The sequence below is a fragment of the Musca vetustissima genome, unplaced genomic scaffold (genome assembly GCF_032173495.1).
Source record: "Musca vetustissima isolate MV318-11 ecotype Yass unplaced genomic scaffold, APGP_CSIRO_Mvet_v1 utg19604, whole genome shotgun sequence".
NCBI classification, from domain to species: Eukaryota; Metazoa; Arthropoda; class Insecta; order Diptera; family Muscidae; genus Musca; species Musca vetustissima.
In genome coordinates this window covers 94,366-112,979 of record NW_026878789.1, presented here as the reverse complement: position 1 = coordinate 112,979, position 18,614 = coordinate 94,366, and the positions used below count along the sequence as shown (strand labels likewise).

General features: G+C 31.7%; 1 protein-coding gene across 1 annotated transcript in view; it reads left to right on the top strand.

Annotated features, from left to right (window-relative positions):
• The first annotated feature begins 2,670 nt into the window (after window positions 1–2,670).
• Window positions 2,671–18,614, top strand: part of LOC133323566 (high affinity cAMP-specific and IBMX-insensitive 3',5'-cyclic phosphodiesterase 8) — a 68,648-nt gene continuing 52,704 nt past the window's right edge. The window contains 2 exon segments of the mRNA XM_061532481.1: window positions 2,671–2,958; window positions 13,156–13,240. Of these exon segments, the coding sequence (XP_061388465.1) occupies window positions 2,671–2,958; window positions 13,156–13,240 (373 nt within the window).

The following is an 18,614-nucleotide window of genomic DNA, read 5'->3' as shown; positions in this document are numbered from 1 at the left end:
CCTTTGCACTGGTGTTTGACTAAAGACAACAGAAAAAATGCGACAGGGAAAACATTTCTTAATTGCTTTTATTTTATATTTTTGTTATATTTAAAATTAAACTTATTCTACCATGCAATTAATTGTTTTTTTTTTAGCAATCACAAAATCGTGTTCACTACTATAACTAGTATGTCTCTTAAAAACTTCCGAAATAAAATGGATTTTTTTATCCGTAATCGTAATCAGTATTCGCACAACATCCTCTTGCTTGACATCTGAATGCAGACAAAAAAAACAAAATCAACAGTACTTAGATGACAATCCGTATCAGGACATGTACAAACATGAAATATAAAATGAAAATTACTGCAGAGAATATATGTATATATACACTGGTGGACAAAACTAAAGCAACTAAAATTGCAAAGTTGATAATGAACGATACATATCACAAGAAAAATCTAAAGAATTCAAATTTTTGGTAAAGTTATAAGATTTTTAATATAGAGAAGAGGGCAAAATGTGTACAGTCCAAATTATTTAAATTCGTTTAATTCGTATTCGAAATATACCAATTCTGCCATCAAAATTATTTTTGATTCTCGTAAAACAGAATATAGAGAATAATTTAAAATGGGGGTTTCGTCGATTTTTAATTTGGTACTGTATCTCCGGACTTTTAAAAATAAAAAGCATTAACGCAAAATTCGTTATGAAAAAAACTTATTTATGGTTAGACAAAACCAAACCAGTACAAACAGAAGAGCTCTAAAATTTTAGTTATTGTACCGTTATAATTAATACGTTTTGTTGTCTACACCTATTTCGATTCGTATAGATCAGTTTTAAATGGATGTCATGGATTTCAATTTTGACTTACTGCAAACAAACATAACCTCTTCCCAAAGATTCAGGATGCGAAGCTGCGAGCATCTTATAGATTCAATGCCTAGTAGGTGTGCTGCCGTAATCAAAAATAATAGTTATGCTGCCGATTAGTTTTGACCAAAAAACATTGGGTCAATTTACTTTTCCATAGAATATTTTTTATTTCACAATAAATTTTGCGTTTGAATTGTCTCTTTTTTAAAAGTGAATAAATTACCTATTTATTTCTGAAAAAACGTTAACTATGAGTTTATTTAAAAAAAATCACATTTCATTTATTCAGATTGCAATTTTAGATGCTTTAGTTTTTTAGTTTAGAGACGACTGATATAAAAATTGATGACTGTGGGAATGGAATTCGATGTTAGGTTGTATTGGGCGTTGTGCAATTAACGAACAAATTTATATTGGAACATGCCCTCAATAATCATAAACCTGGTTGATATTATGTTACTATACAACTAGAAATTATATGTTATCAAATTGGCCAGAGACTATTTAAATGTGCAGCTTTAGATAGAGACCCAAAATTTATAATTAATTTACATTTCTAAACGGAATAAAATGAGAAGCAACATTGTATCATTGCAATTATTATTATTCATTAACCAGATCACGTAAACGTGATCACGTGAATCATAACCAGATCACGTGAATCGATCTACTCCTCCAAATACCTTTAAACGCATAACTATGTTCGATTTCGGTGCAATAATAATACGTAGTAAATAACGAGATATTTATATTTATATTTATATATATCCGGCCCTAATAACTGTGTACCTCATTTTCATACATATTACAACGTTTGTAACGAACACGGTTATAACGAACTAGTTTTGTGACCTGCAATATTAACATTAATTTCAACGTTTGTAGCGATGTAAGAAAATGCTGCCTTGGTCTATAACAAGAGGTAGAATTACTTGATGAAATTAACAAAAACTGTAGACTAGTGCAATGTCTTGTAATGTCATACTTACTTATAAACATATTCAACAGGTAGTTTTGTTTATTATATTGTGAGGAATTTAAGTTTTTATCTGAATGCTGTAATGTTGATTTTTAAATACAACTGAATTTGAACATATTTTAATTCTTTTATATTTTTCAAAACATTACAAACACATAAACAAAAATTAGCAAAATGGCGGACCTAGGAAAATTAATTTTTGAAAATAGTTTATTTTCAATCAAAAACCAAGCTGAAAAGTGAAGAAGATCTTCACCAAAATGGATTTATACTAGTTATGTAGATTTATAATAACGTGTTAAAATTTGGAACCAATTGGATTATTAGTTTTTGAGTTATCATGCCCGCCAACTGCAAAAACACTGTTTCGAGAAAAACTCATTAAAGTATTGAGACACGTTTTCATTACCACCTACTTCTGGCTTACACAATAAATCGATTATATATTTCGAGTTTTTGAAATGATCACTTGAAATTTTAAACAGACATTCTTGAGAAATAAAACCATTAAATTATATATTGTAATTAATTGCGTTGTGTCGTTTTGTATCTTTTCAGGATATCTACTGTAACTGAAAATAAAAAAAACCGTTGGTATGAACATTGCTGTTCATTAAAATTGATGACGGAAACATTAAGCGAGGATACAAACCGTTTAAACAACCACTAGACTATCATAGAGCATGCTTAAAGACAAGTGATGCATGAGTGACTGTGATATAACACTTAGCGGGTCTGAAGGGGAAAGAACGGCTAGAAATTGGTCGTTATTGGACGTCTACGTCTCGCTCGGATAATTGAGAGAGCGGAGTCAACATTGATAAACAATGGGCTGTTCTCCAAGTAGTTTGACAAGAAACGCAGGCGCTTCGGATTTGGCGGACGTTGATGGCACAGCTGGTACTGTGGCCACAACCACGGAAAAGGATGGCAATATTTTCTTTTGCATTAGATTGAAGAGGTCGCGGTTACGACGTTGCAGTCAACAAAATGGAGGAGACGGTAGCGGTGGCAGCGGAACTGGTAGCGGCAGCGCTGGTGTTAATGGTGATGATCTCTGCAATCAGGCATTGCTCAATCCACTGCAGACAAAAAACGAAGCTGACTACGAAAAAGTATGTAATGAATACAAAAATTTTGCCTATTCTATATTGCAGTATTTCCCGGATATAATCGGTGCATATAATCCATATAATTATTGTAATGCATATATATAACAACAATTTATTATTTTTTAATACATGATTTCGTCCTTATTCAATAGAAAAGGAACCCAATTTATTTTAAAAAGTATTTATGCTCATAATATTTATACCCTTCATCACACTGTGGTACTGGGTATTACGTATGAGTTTGACCCAGTGTTCCTTTTGAGAACATTTGGCAAAGTTTTCTGAATTTTCTAGTGCACCAAATTCCCAAATATTTGCACAATTCAGACAAATATTTGCATAGGGTTCCCCATAAAGTCTAGAATAGAAGTCAATGACAAAGACATAAAAGTATAAAGATAGGACAATCGATACTTAAACAATTCCCAACAGATGGCTTTTCCTCTGTTGTTACCATATCATAACAACAGAGCAAACAATATAAAACGTTTTAAACGCTATACCGCAAGCTTATAAAATAAAAACATTATATATTTTTTGAGTACAGATCTCTAATTTTATTTACATGTTATACACACATTATCGGGTATTTGCGTTTTTATTGTTAACATGCCTCTGTTATGCCTGATGCCTGACTATTTTGTCAAAATGCATTTTGTCGAGTCTTTACGGTTTCTATGTCTTTGTCAATGAATAGCTCAGCTGGCTTTACCGTTTACCTGTAACATAATTATAAAATATTGTTTTATGCAGACATTTCATTCCAATTTTTTTTTCATAATTTTTACCATAAGCCTGGTCTTCGACGTAAAAATAGAATAAATTTGAGTTATGTGGGCTTTGCGTCGAATGTGGGCCACATGTATATTTTAGAAAATGTTTGAAATTTTGCTGTATCGCCTATGATTTTTATAAGCAATGTTGAAAATTTTGTATATGTACTTGAAGACTTTAAGGATAAGAAAATTATTTGATATAATAGTTTTGTTGTTGTTTGGTAGTTGTTATTTTTTAGAACCTTCACCCGGTTCAGATTTTGGTATAGACCCCATATATATTTTCGTACGATATAATGTAAATGGTGCACCAAAGTCCCTTTATAACTTTCGATTTGCACAAAATTTGGCAAAGCGTATTGACTTCAGCCTAGAATAATGTGTGCTAAGTTTCGTGAAAATCGGTTCAGATTTAGATATAGCTCCCATATATATTTATACCCTCAGCCTTATGGCTAATGAGGGTATATACACTTTGATAGGGTGAAAATGTGCCTCATCGAAATAATGGTTTCTTTGGACCAAATCCGTTTTACGATAACTCTCGAAGGGAATAATAAATTTCATCCAAACTTTTCACATGTTAACTTAGTTTAAGTTCGAAGATGGGGAATATCGGTCCACTCCTTCTGGTACCTCCCCCACAAAAGGTCAAAATTGTGCTAAAAATTAATTTTATAATAACCTGCAAACGAACTATCTGATTTTAACGAATCTTTGTACAAGATTGATCCACCCCATTGATCCACACCTTGTGGTACCTCCCACACAAAATGGTCAAAATTGTGCTAAAAATACCTCCCTCACAAAGGGTCAATATGTTCAATATTTATAAATCCAGTATCAGGCGATTTGAACCATACTTTGCACAATCTATTATCTTTATTAAGGCTGGATCAGGTCTGAACAGGGGTTTGAACATTTTAAAATAAGCAACATTTTTCGTTATAACTAATAGTACTCCTAAAATGGGAGCTTCTTTTAAAATTTCCGAAACATTTGGAGGGTAAAAAGTGGGTTAAGGGCAAACACTATTATTATTATATATATCTTTATTATTGTTAATATTACATATCTAAAACATTAAACTATATATATTTAACAAAAATTAGGCGTTACTTATTGAATACTAATCACATTCAGAATCCGAGTTTTGATCTGAATTAGTTGGTAGCATTGGATCCTCCAGTAGTTTAAGGAATTCTTCAGATAGTGGCTCACTATATCGATGGTTAAGAGATATACTACGAGACAATGTGCAAAGCTGCACATTTAATTGCATCAGCTCCATGCACTAATATTTTGGGTATGCTTGAAGGCATATAGAACCAAGAATATAATTCCACGAAAGACTCTACGTTAATAGCATATCCACAGGCCATGGATGAAAGGATGATACTAAAATTTTTAATTAATTTTTCATCAACACCAGTTATCGACGATGCCAAGCCAGGTTGGCTAAAAACGCCTAGCAGTATTGCCATCGTTTGTTGTTCCGGATACTGACTTAGGTGTGTCAACAATAATGTGCATTTCTTCCTTCAAATCATTAATGATACGTGCCTTCCTTTCTTCGAAAAGTGGCCGATCGGAGCTATTAATTTTCCACTTTTTCAAAACCAGTCGGTATGAAATGTGCAATATACATTCTAAACATCGAATCCTTGCATGTAAGGTAGACAGGCCGTATTCGTATAAGTCGATGTTTGGTGTTAGTGACGAAATTTTGTTGTAATCATTCATTACTTTTGGTGTTATGTGCTTATAGCGAAAACCATAAATGTAGGTAAAACCGTGTATATATGAATGTTACACCAATGATATTTTTCAGGGTTCATAAAGTGGACCTTTTACCTGCGGTATTTTAGAAGACTCTTAGAACCGATTTCGTTGTAATTTCAATTTTTATTTCGAAAGACATTTGGAATAAATGTATATTCAGTGCATGAGTTTAAAATCAACGTTTGGATCAGCTTACTTAAATATCCTCATTTTCATACTCACACCCAGTACTCTGGAACCTTAGGATGGACATTTTGAACTTGTTTTTTTCTTATCTGCTATGCTGTGATCTATTCCAAGTCATATTCGATGAATTATATCAAAAAAATTCACAAAATTTTAATTTTATTTGAACAAAACCTTAAAAAAAGCTACCTACACCAAATTGGCATTTTTTCAAAAAATTGCCATAAATCTGAGAGTCGCAGGAAAAATTTAGTATGATGTTCTAGACAGACACACAAGAAAAATAAAACAAAAATCAACGCTGAACTCGACTGCACTCCATACTAAACCCCTATTTTAATTGAAGGAATTTAAAAAAACGGACCTTACATATATTTAGCCCGAAACACCTAAATTAAAATAACTTATGGGTTATATAACTATACCATTTAATTAAATACCAATACTATATATCAAAAATGGACAAAATTTTATAATAATATATTCACAGAATGCACACGACCATCGCAATTTTATAGCTAAAAAATACCAAAAGTTCTATTTTAAATGTACCGTTATTCCGTTCTAGCTTATTAATTCGGATTATTTTATACGGACTTAAGTACTCTCAACACTCTACTTTAAAACTGCATTAATGTCTTAAAATTTCAAGTTCATTTTTTTATTTTCTGCGCGCTAGATCGGTATTTTTTCCCACTGTGCGCTGTGTGGAAAGTTTCAGTGAAATCGGTTCAGATTTGGATATAGCTTCCATATATATTTTCGTCCTAATTTATGTAAATGACGTAATTTAATTATACACCTAAGTCTGTCTTTACACGGTAGATTGATTCCAGAAGAAGCCGTGTAAAAAAGGGAATCCCCTAAATTAGTGGTATTCACATTTGCTTTGACCAGTAAAAATTGTTTGTACCCGCTAAAGAGGAATTCACTTAACCCTACGGTCAATAACCAAAAAAGTATTCGTAGATCAATAACCGTGGTACATTTGTACCCATCTAAAGATAGCGCTGTAATTCATTAAAAAATTGGACTATCGTGCGGTTTTTATACCCTTCACCGCACTGTGGTACAGGGTATTATGTCTTTGTGCATATGTTTGTAACAGGCAAAAATAATCGAGATAGACCCATGGTTCCTTTTGAGAATATGCATAGAATCACTTTCTGAGTCGATTTATGCATGTCCGTCTGTCCGTCCGTCCGTCCATGTATTTTTGTTAACAAAGTGCAGGTCGCATTTATGATCCGATTTGGATGAAATTTGGCACAGGTCACTTAATTGGCACAAGGACGAAACCTATTGAAATTGGAGAAAATCGGTCCACGTTTAGGCATAGCTCCCATATAAGGGTACCCCAAAATTTTCGGTATTTTGAGGTTCTTGAGCGCGTTTTTTAACTGAATTCGCTGAAATTTGGTACTTTGAGTTCTTATTTTGTAGCAAATCTCTCTACCAAAAATTATAAATAAAGGTCAATTTTTTCGGATAGCCCCCATATAAGGGTACCCCCAAATTTTCGGTATTTTGAGGTTCTTGAGCGCGTTTTTTAACTGAATTCGCTGAAATTTGGTACATTGAGTTCTTATTGGGTAGCAAATCTCCCTACCAAAAATTATAAATAAAGGTCCATTTTTTCGGATAGCCCCCATATAAGATTACCCCCAATTTTCGGTATTTTGGGGGTTTTGATAGCATTTTTCGAAAGAATTTGCTGAAATTTGGTACTTTGTGTTCTCATTGGGTAGCAAATCTCCCTACCAAAAATTAAAAACAAATGTCCATTTTTTCGGATAGCCCCCCTATAAGGGTACCCCCAATTTTCGGTATTTTCGGGTTCTTGGGCTTGTTTTATAACTGAATTCTCTGAAATTTTGTACATTGGGTTCTTATTGGGTACCAAATTACTCCACTAAAAATTATAAATATAGGTCTAGTTTTTCTGGTAGTCCCCATATAAGGGTACCCCAAATTTTTGGTATTTTGGGGGTTCTGATCGTATTTTTCAACCAAATTGACTGTAATTTAGTACGTTTAGTTCTTATTAGGTAGCACATCTCTACACTATAAATATTGGTTAATTTTTTTTTCTTGCACAGGATATTATGTTTTTGTGCATATGTTTGTAACAGGCAGAAGGAAACGAGACTGACACATACGACTTCTGTTAGGATTCATTTGTTGAATATACTCAAAGTGGTGAAGGGTATCATATAGTCGGCCCCGTCCGACTTTACTACTTTTTTTGTTTGTTTTAAATTAGTCTGTACGGATATGGTCTAGATGTAGGAACTCAAAATTATATATACATTAAAAGAATATATATTTAAATCCATGTTTAAATTATACTCTATCTAAAACAATCATAATAATTGCGTTGTAGCTTTCGAATGGGTTAATCTTTTTTAATTATTGATAGGGATCTTATTTAGGTGTTCCCCAACTCCTCTGCAAATTTTTGTGGCCCTAGACAGCACAGGTCCATCAGGGTGGTTCGTGGAAGTCAAAAACTACCTTGTTTTTCCTTTGGTATACAGGGACTAAAACAATTTTTATTGCCAATTACACTGTGCGACACGAAACATTTTCAGGGGTTCTAATGTACCAATTCTGTTTAGTTGGAGTCCCTGGACAACGAAAATATCTTTGGTTTTTCTGCGTCACTTTGAAAATTATTTTATAACGGTAAATATAGAGAAAAACGTGGTTTCATGGATTTTCAATTTGAAACTCGAATAACTTCTTTTATTGCTAACGTATTTATATTATTCTTCTTTTCTTTCGAAAAATGAATGACTTATACACATTTTTGTATTGGTTCTATGCATATTTTCTAAAGGAAATAGGTGTCTATATCGATTTTTTTTGGTAATTTGTATTACAGTGTTATTCACATTTTATGAGTTTAGAGATTGTGATTGGCGCATTTTTAATATTTTGTAATACTTTAGAACGTTATTTTATGATAGTTTATATATGTACGCCAATTTAGTATTGTAATAAATCAAACTAATTCGATTATAGAAAAAGTTTCAGGCCCAATGTGAAGAATAATTGGAAAATTACGGACAGTAACCATTGTTTGTGTCCCTGTATACCAAGGGAAAACCAAGATAGTTTCTGACTTCCATTAGTCGCCCTGATGGCCCCATGTTGTTTAGGGTCACAAAAATCTGCAGAGGGGTTGGGGAACACCTAAATAAGATCCCAATAAAAAAATAATTATAAAAGCTTAACCCATTCGAAAGCTATAACGAATTTACTAAGATTGTTTTAGATAGATTATCATTTAAACATGGATTTAAATATATATTATTTTAATGTATATATAATTTTGAGTTCCTACATGTATATCAGATCCATATAGACTAATTTAAAACAAAAAACTGGACGATAATCCAATACAAATGTACCACGTAGATAATAACTTTAAATAATTGTAAAAAATATATATATATATATGGAAAATATTTATATTTTTTTCTTCAATTATGTGTGAAAATACCTCAAGAATGATTCCTCAAAATTTGATGCAAATATCTCCATTATTAAACATTTTATAGAATTTTTATTCAAAAAAAAAGGTACAAATGTACCCGGTTATTGACCGTAGGGTTAAATCTTTAAGCTAGTGATCGCAAACTAACGATACTATTGATGGTTTCAGACTTTTTTCTTTCATAAATACTTTTTTGTGATATGAACATACTTCGCAAAAATTTAATTTGACAAAAAAATTAAGTACATAAAATTTCAAATCGTGCTAAATGGAATAAAATCGTGTAAAAAAATTAAAAAAAACTCTTTTTTTTTAACTTTCAAATTTCAAACCGTGTTATATCAAAACCGTGTACAAAAAGACCGTGTAAAAACAGACTTAGGTGTATTAGTTAATGATGTATCATTTTTCGATATCCATTGATAGCTACACCTTTTACAAATGTTATTTAAAACATTTCAATTGCAATTCGAGAATTTCATTTGTAAATCGAAAACTCAATTTGCAATTCATAACATTCCACTTGTAATTCGAGTATGTAATTTGTAATTCACAACATTTCATTTGTAATTTTAAACTTTCCGTATGAAATTCAAAAAATTACATTTGAAGTTTAAAAAATTTCATTCGTAATTTGAATATTTCAATTTGAATTTCGTAGAGTTTCATTTGAAATTCAAAGAAATCCATTTGAAATTCAAAGAATCCAATTTGAAATTCATAACATTTCACTTGTAATTCATAAAATTTCAGTTGTAATTCATAGCAATTTATTTCAAATTCATACATATTCCTTTGTGTTACCAATAATATTTTTCGAATTTAAAATTAAATGTTATGAAAAACAAATGGAATGTTATGTATTTCAAAATAAATGTTAAGAATTTCAAATGGAATTATTTAAATTTCAAATGGAATTTTATTAATTTCAAGTGGAATTTTATGAATTTCAAACGCAAATAATTGGAATTTCAAATGGATGTTTATGAATTTCAAATGGAATTCTATGAATTTCGAAAGGTATTCTAGCAATTACAAATGAAATTCTCGAATTACAGCTGATATGTTGTGAATTGCAAATGGAATTCTCGAATTGCAAATTATATGTTGTGAATTACAAATGGAATTCTCGAATTACATTTGATATTCTTTGAATAACATGTGAAAAAGGTGTAGTAAATGTGCCAAAACATAAACGTATTGTACATAGGAAACAAAATCATCAATAATTGTGAGCATAAATCGCCAATACAAAGGCATACTTTGTTATATGTAAGATATACCAAAAAATCCATCAAAAATATTCAACATACAATCGACGTCAATGATTCGTTTTGAACATTATTCGTTTTGAACATTATACATACGTCACCATTATACATACCTCAACAAATCAGCCAACGGTAAAAGATATCTACTTCCTCTATAACGAACTAATTTGCTTGGTCCCCACAATTTCGCTGTAACCGTACTTAACATAAACGATTTAAATTTAAAAACAACGCGTTGCGTATCCATTTCACATTTTCCACTCTTGTATGTGCTCAGGGACTATCATGTTGACGACTCAATTAAATTAAAAGCTGTGATCCAATTTAAACTGAAGTTTAGTATCTGGTCGCAATCCTCTACTAAACTTTACACAAAGGACCTCTTTATCTTCAACAATGAATGTGTGGATTTGTGTACGGAACTATATGTTTCCAACACACCCAGAGTCCACATACACTCATATATAATGATGTTAAAGAAAATACAAGCGCAAATCTCTTTAAGCGGATTGGCAACAATTATAAACCATACGTGAGTGTTTTGATGGCAACATCCACATGAGATGTGTAGAAACGAGTGTAAAGCACATTGTAACCACTTCGTACACATAGATACATTTTGGATTGGCAACAATGGTTGAGATATGTAACCACACATTGTCATAAAATGAACAATTCCACACGGGAGTGTGGTGCGAAAGGCGAATCCGTGTACAGCTCGATGAATGCATTTTCGTTCATGTTTCTGTGTCACAACAATAAGACGTGGCATCGCTCATAAGAGAACGGATAACGCGTACATTGTCCTCATGTAAAGATAACATGATGCTATGTTCATCTAATGTCGTATGTCAACGGCGATGTGCTACGATGTGCTTCGTCCCAATCAGCAAGTGTCACTTTTATTTTTTCTGTCCATCCATCCATTCATTTTCATAGTCATTGTAACATCATCCTTGGCACTCCTTTGATTGGACATAAAAGGTTTGCGATTGTGCTTTGTCGATGACATTTGAATGATGTGAGTTGTGTTTCATCGATAATGTCCTTTAGTCTCTGAAACATAATCAAAGTGAACAAAAATAATGTTTGAATCAAGGACCGCTTTACCAATATTTAATAATGACAGTATAAACGAACATACAGTAACGATTGATTTAACGAAATTACTGTTTCGAGAAGAACGCGTTTAAATTTTGAGAAACACTCTTGCCGTGCTTGATGCTGACACAACAACAAATGATCTATAGCTTCAAGATTTGTTGAGATTGTCACTTGAAATTTTAAAATGACTTTCTTGGGTTACGTGTAGTTTAGAATTAGATAGAAAACTAAAATTCATGTTTTGTTTTGAAACCGAGAATGGGAGAGAGTCCCCTTAAATCATTACAAAAGGTCTCGCAGGACAAATTCAGCTACCGCAAATATAATCGCTTTGATAAATGTAGGCCATGCAAATATAAATGAAAATATTTGAAGTCCAGTTTAGTTAAACTGTCATTCGTTTTTCAATTTGCCATTAAGTACAAATAAAATACTACTGCTGATAGGGAATTAATATAAGATATTAATATGAAATAATATATTTGTAGGTGCTACATCGAAATGTAAATCGCAATAATGCAAGTTTTTTATTTCCATTATAATTCTGATGTGCTTCTTTTTTTAAAAGACTATCGATATCTTGAAATATCATGGCATTCTTCGGAACCATTCAATTTGTCAAAGTTAAGCCAAAAAAAACGAGAACTTTTTTGGAGTGATACTAGAAGTTCACAATAAAATTCCATAAATATACTAAAAAAGTGCTAGGTACTAGATCACTTGTTTGGTGCCAAACGAGTTAAAAAAGTGTCAAATCTAGTTCATCTAGTACAATTATGTTAGACGTCAAAACGGAAATAATTATATTTTGTTAATATTCAATTCAATTTTAATTTATATCGTCTATTTACAGAACATTTGGAGTATTTGAAGAGTTTAAAGAAGATTTTCAAGTAAATTATCCTACAAATTATAGATTGTGTTGTGTTTTGGCTGTGTTTTTTATTTAAAGGTGAAAAATAGTTTTCGCCTCGGCAAAAAAAATTGACATTAAACTTAAGTTTTTTTCTGTGAATTCGCTTACTGGCCGACCTTATATAGGCCTTGATGGGGCCCTTAAGGTTAACAAGGAGGCGAATTCTATGTCTTCATTGACTGTCAAATTTATTGTTGGAAGAATAAATAAACAAAAAATATGTTTATACAAAAAAAAAAAAAAAAAAATATTCGTGCACAATCTTATCAACACGCTTTTTTAAAGATATTTGGATAATTTTTATTTTATTCTGTTTGTTAAGTTAACAACTTAACAAATTTAATGTGTGAAGAATAAATAAACAAAAACTATTTTTATTCGAACCAAAATATACGTGCACAATTCTATCATCTATCGGAAGATATTTTGAGTTTTCATCCTGTTCTAGTTGGTATTTCGCGATTAAAAAGTTGACCGCAAGAGAAGACTATGGCTTGTATGTGAATAAGGGTCCACCGGGTGGCGAGGTAGGCCTTAATTCGAATACACCCGGTATACCATGGAGCATGGAAACTACCGTTTTCAAAATATTCAATCAATATATCAATTTCTTATTCCAAAAATGGTTTACACACTTTTAACTTCTGTCTATCTTTTTGGTTTCAGATGAGCAGTGGGAAAAAGGATTCTATTGTAACGGTAGCAGCATTGGGGAATTTTACACACACAGTCGTCCGACGAGCCACTGGAAGTAAGTATACCGAAATATATTTGACTTTTGAGCTCCCATTTTTTCCGTGCCCAGAAAACACTTCTGTGCTCAAATTTAATGCAACTTTTTTAGCGGATTAACATTTAGAACACAACGATTATCGTTGTGTTCAGCAGGTACAGTAACACTGAATCATTTGTGTTCCCGAACACAAACGCTAAAATCGAGTTTGGTACACTGAAATAATGCACCTGGAACGGTGCATTAGTTTAGTGTTCCGTTTCTTTGCGAATATTGCTAATAACATACACTTATATTTGTGGTATAATGCATTACTGTCGATAGACCTAAATCGTTCTAAGAGTTCACCACAAGCCAGAAAGTACGGTAACAACAAACACTTTTAGTGGTTCAAAACAGCGCGGATCACATTTATTATTATGACAATATCGACAGGTCTGCTATAAACCCTCTCAACTTCTATTCGATAACATTGATTGACTTCTTAAGTGGCAATCACTTCATAAAACAAATGTCATCAAGTTGAAGTGTGTCTACACTTTATGATCAATAATGCTAAACATATCTTCATTTCATAAATATTGGTTTAATTTGGTTAGGTTCAGTTGCTGGCTGGTAGAATGTAAATAAAATAAAATATTGTGGACATATTCGTACATTTGTATTTAACAAGTGTCATGTGTACAGTGGAATTCCTATGATTGCACGCCGTTTGATTCAAAAATTCAGCTAATTGAAGCGTATGTGTATAAACTAATATTTCGGGTCAATTTTAAGAGAAATTCCGCATAATGTACTCGAACTAGTAATTTTTGCTTAACCGAATTCGGGCGTATATAAATGATTTATTGTGTATCATGTCTCTGTGGTACCGACTGCACGAAATTGTCCAGGCTGATGTGAAATCTGATCTTCAGCCATATGCATATGTTTCATCGGGCAGACACAACAGATGTTTCGTTACTGCTACCGTAATGGTAGCTTATATCGTATTTGTGTGCTCTTGTTATATCGAATTTCTTGTTCTTCTTCATTTAAACTACAAGTCCATACTTTGAGAAAGACGGAATGACATTTATTATGCATCTTAACAGAATATTTTATTTAATAAATCCAAATTTTAGATGGACTGGTAAATGTACAAAACCTTTTCTGTATGTAAGTCTTTCTTTTCAACACCATAAAAAGTGTTTGGCAATAGGTTCTCCAATTTGTTGTTATTAAATCCACTCGTCCCTCAATGATGGTCCGTGTGTTTTAATTTATTTATTTTTTTTTTAGTTTGACTGTCAAAAAGGTGTAAACGTCGAAAACGTCATATACCTGTATAAAATGTAATAAATATAGTAAACGTCATTTATTTGAATATTATTACCATATACAATTATTTTTCAGAATATATATTATTTTTACATATCTCTGACAATTCCTTAGTAGAACTGATACAAAATTCTAAACTTTTCTGAGAAGAAAATTTTGAAATTTGATATGGATTTGAGTAAAGCATACGTAATTTCTAAATTAATTAATGAAAAAAGGTATTTTGTCAAAAACCTAATGGATTTGACGTTCCATCTCTGCTCGTCTCAATGCAGAGCCATCCTATGTTAAATAGCGACAATTTTCAATGCAACAAAACTCCATCACTTTTCCTTAGATGACGAAAATGGCAACGCTTTATGTATGTACAAATGGCAGCAGGTGAAAAAATATAAACAAATTTAAAGAATATTGGACGATAACCATTAAATTGCATTTCGTGTACGACATTTTACAAAGTAAAAGTAGTTATGAAAATAATGATTTACACGTACACCCTTCTTTAAACTAGTCTAAATTTTGGGATTTTGCTTACGTTTTTTAAATGAATTAGCTGAGCTTATGTATTTGAGATTTTAATTGGGTAGCAAACCTTCCCACCAAAAACTATGATTAACTTTTTTAAGTAGTTCCCATATAACGGTACCTCCGAAATTTCGGTATTAAGGGGAGTTTGGGCAATTTTTCTAACCAAGTTGGCTGTCATTTCATATTCCCATTCATTGAAATGTCTAATGTCAAAAGAGCCATAGATGTTTGTTGAACTAAACTGTGGCCGGTTGAACCATCGCATCCATAGCTCAAAACTAGGATAGATTCTTCAACATCCATTGTACACAATACTTCACATATAGGTTCTCCGAAATACTTTCTCATTTCTGGAAAGACTATCCCATTCTAGTTTAAAAATATAATTCTAAGCTCTAATACATATTAATTTCACTAATTTACTGTAATTTTTGATCCTGAGTTTCAATCACATATAAATAGATCCTGCAACACTTTTTAGTCTTACTCTTACGAAACACGTTTAAACTATTCAAAATTTCACAAAAAATACACACAAAAACACTAACATATGTACGAAATACAAACATTTAGCAAAGTATATTTTTATATAGTAAAAATACTGAAATCGAGTATGGGAATTATCAATATTTTTTCAAAGAATTTTTTATTAAAAAATGGTTTTTAATTTTACGAAACTATTGCTGCTGCAAGTGTAATAACGCGTGCTTGAAGTAATGTATACATTAACAGTAAAAACTTTTTTCGATTTTTTCTTATCAATATGCCATCAATTTTTTTTAAATTCAATGTTAAAAATTGACTTTTTGCCACTACAATGGCTATTTCAGCTATAGTGCATAGTATATATACATAGTATTCCTTGCCACTGTAAAAACTTCTAAACATATAGTCACATCTATATTGAAAATATATAGTTTTAAGACGCCTATAAGCGAAGTTTAATTCTGAAGGTCCGTTCATAGTTTTTGTTGTATTATCAAGCGCCCAAAGGATTGATTTCTTTCAAAGCAATTTTTAAACTTTGTACATAGACTAAGTTTCTTACAAAACTATTTTTAGCTCTGTCCATAAGCATGGGTTCTATCAAAACACTTGTAAGCTTCGCCCATAGGTGTGTGGTCTCCTTAAATGCTGTGTTCAATAATACGCAATGAAATTATAATGAATTTAAAATCGAATTGTAGTTCCGTTAAAACCTTAGTATTGTCTTCACTTCATGACAAATAAAAATATTTCACCCGGCATATTTTAGTCCATTTTTTGAGCAAACGGTATAAAAAAGTCCGGCCACATTTGCATACCAAATTGACATACATTTAGGAATTTCAGTTTCCCAATAGTTATGTAGAAAATTCCCTCAAAACATGTTCCAATAATACAACCCAACATCTACATTTATTGTCAAAAGTTATGGTTGTGGCGAAAAGGTCTTTTAAAAGATTTGGTTTATTTAGCAAAGTAACACACTCATTGATTTTTTGCTAACCATTTATGTATTTATATTTTACATTATTTGATATAATTTTCTTGCATTGTACACATTTGTTTAAAAAAAAAATTATTTTACCAACTATTTTATTTTTATTCCAAATGAAATATTTTGATAAAAGAAATTAGAAGCGACTGGCCTTATTGGGTGACCTAATATATTTCAACGTTGCCTGTTATCCGATGGGGCGTATCAAAAAAATCAACTTACCCAAATACGTCGAATCCATATCTTCAAGCGAATAATACAAACCACAAAACAAAATTGAAGAATTATTAAATTAATCCAAATAGTTCATGTTCCCATTCGAAATTCCATATTTTCTAAATGTTTTATCCTTATCAAGGCCCATATAAGGTCGGACAGTAAGCACAGCTGAATATAAAGTTTGCTGTCAAATCATAGTTTGAAACCGATACATACATACAAAATTATGTTAGATGTCGAAACGAAAATATTAATATTTTGTCAACATTCAATTCAATTCTAATTTTGAAACACATTTGGACTATTTCAAGATTTTAAAGGACAATTATCTTACAAAATTATAAATTGTGTTTTGGTTGTGTTCATGGTTTATTAATAATGTTAACAAGGAGGCGAATTCGAAGTCTTCATTGACTGTCAAATTTATTGTTTGAAGAATAAATAAACAAAAAATATTTTTGTTTGAATCAAAATATATGTGCACAATAGCGGGCCCGGCAAACGTTGTCTTGCATATCATAATTGTTGATGTATAATTCACAAATATAATTCAAGATAGCCCAATATTAAGCTACACTCCACGATTTAAGATAGTGCTCTGAAATTTGCACATACATTGCTACTACTCCTACGATATTTGGTATTGAAAATGTTCAATATTAGTTCACTATTTAGGGTATCCCCATATAACGGTACTTCGCAATATGAGAAATTGTAACGATTTTTTTCAACAGAATTGGCTGTAATTGAGCAGAAACTGTCCGTACCAAATATTATCAATATTGGCACATGTTTCGGGGTACCGCCTATATAATGGTAGCCCTAAACATTCGGTATTTTGAAGATCTTGGGCACGGTTTTCAACAGCATGCTTTTAGTTCTTGAGCAGAAAATCTCTCTACTTAAAATTATCAATTATTATTATTGGCCCAAGTATATTTGTTATTTGGCTGTAATTTTATATTTTGGATGATTCATATCAAAAATTAATTAATCCCCATTCCCATTGTATGTCTAAATATAATAAAATATATCATTTCGAGATATTGGGGGTGAAAAATTATCTATTTAGGACCGAGTTTTGATATAGCATATAAATACAGGTCCCGCTCCATTTTCGGTTCTATAAAGACATTGACCGAATTTTCTCATAGAGTTGGCTATAATTAGGGATAACGGATTCCTGTGAATAGAAAACAGCATCCCAGAAATACGCCATAATTATTGCCCTTCAATTTTCGGTATGTTGAAGTTCTTTCTCCCGTTTTCCAACCTGAGTGCTATCGGTAATTGGCATGTCCTATACGAATAGGTAACAACGGACGGAGGTTTTGGTAAAACCTTCAAATTAGATAATATGTCTTGCATATTTTTTCTAATATTGCAGATTTTTTGTTAGTTGTTCTCTTTCCAGCTGAGCTCAATGATAGATTTTTGCACATTTTTGGTATCGGATACATGCGAGGGGTTCTGTTTATAAGTTCAAAGATATTGAAAAACGATTAGGCGTATAACCACATGATTTGATATTTCACGTAGCATATCAACATTTCAGGTACTTTGAGGAACAACATGTTCCTATTATTATTCCTTTCAAACAAATTGCACATCATTTCATTTTTATATATAAGAGATTACTATCATTACGTTTTCCTGAAAGATATTTTGAGTTTTTATCCAGTTCTGGTTGGTATTTCGCTATTAAAATGTTGACAGCAAGAGAAGACTAAGGCATGAATTCGCCTTCCTGTTAACCTTATGAATAAACCTTGGTTGTGTTTTTTATTTAAAGGCGAAACAATATGTTTTCGCATCGGGAAAAAAATGACGTTAAACTTAAGTTTT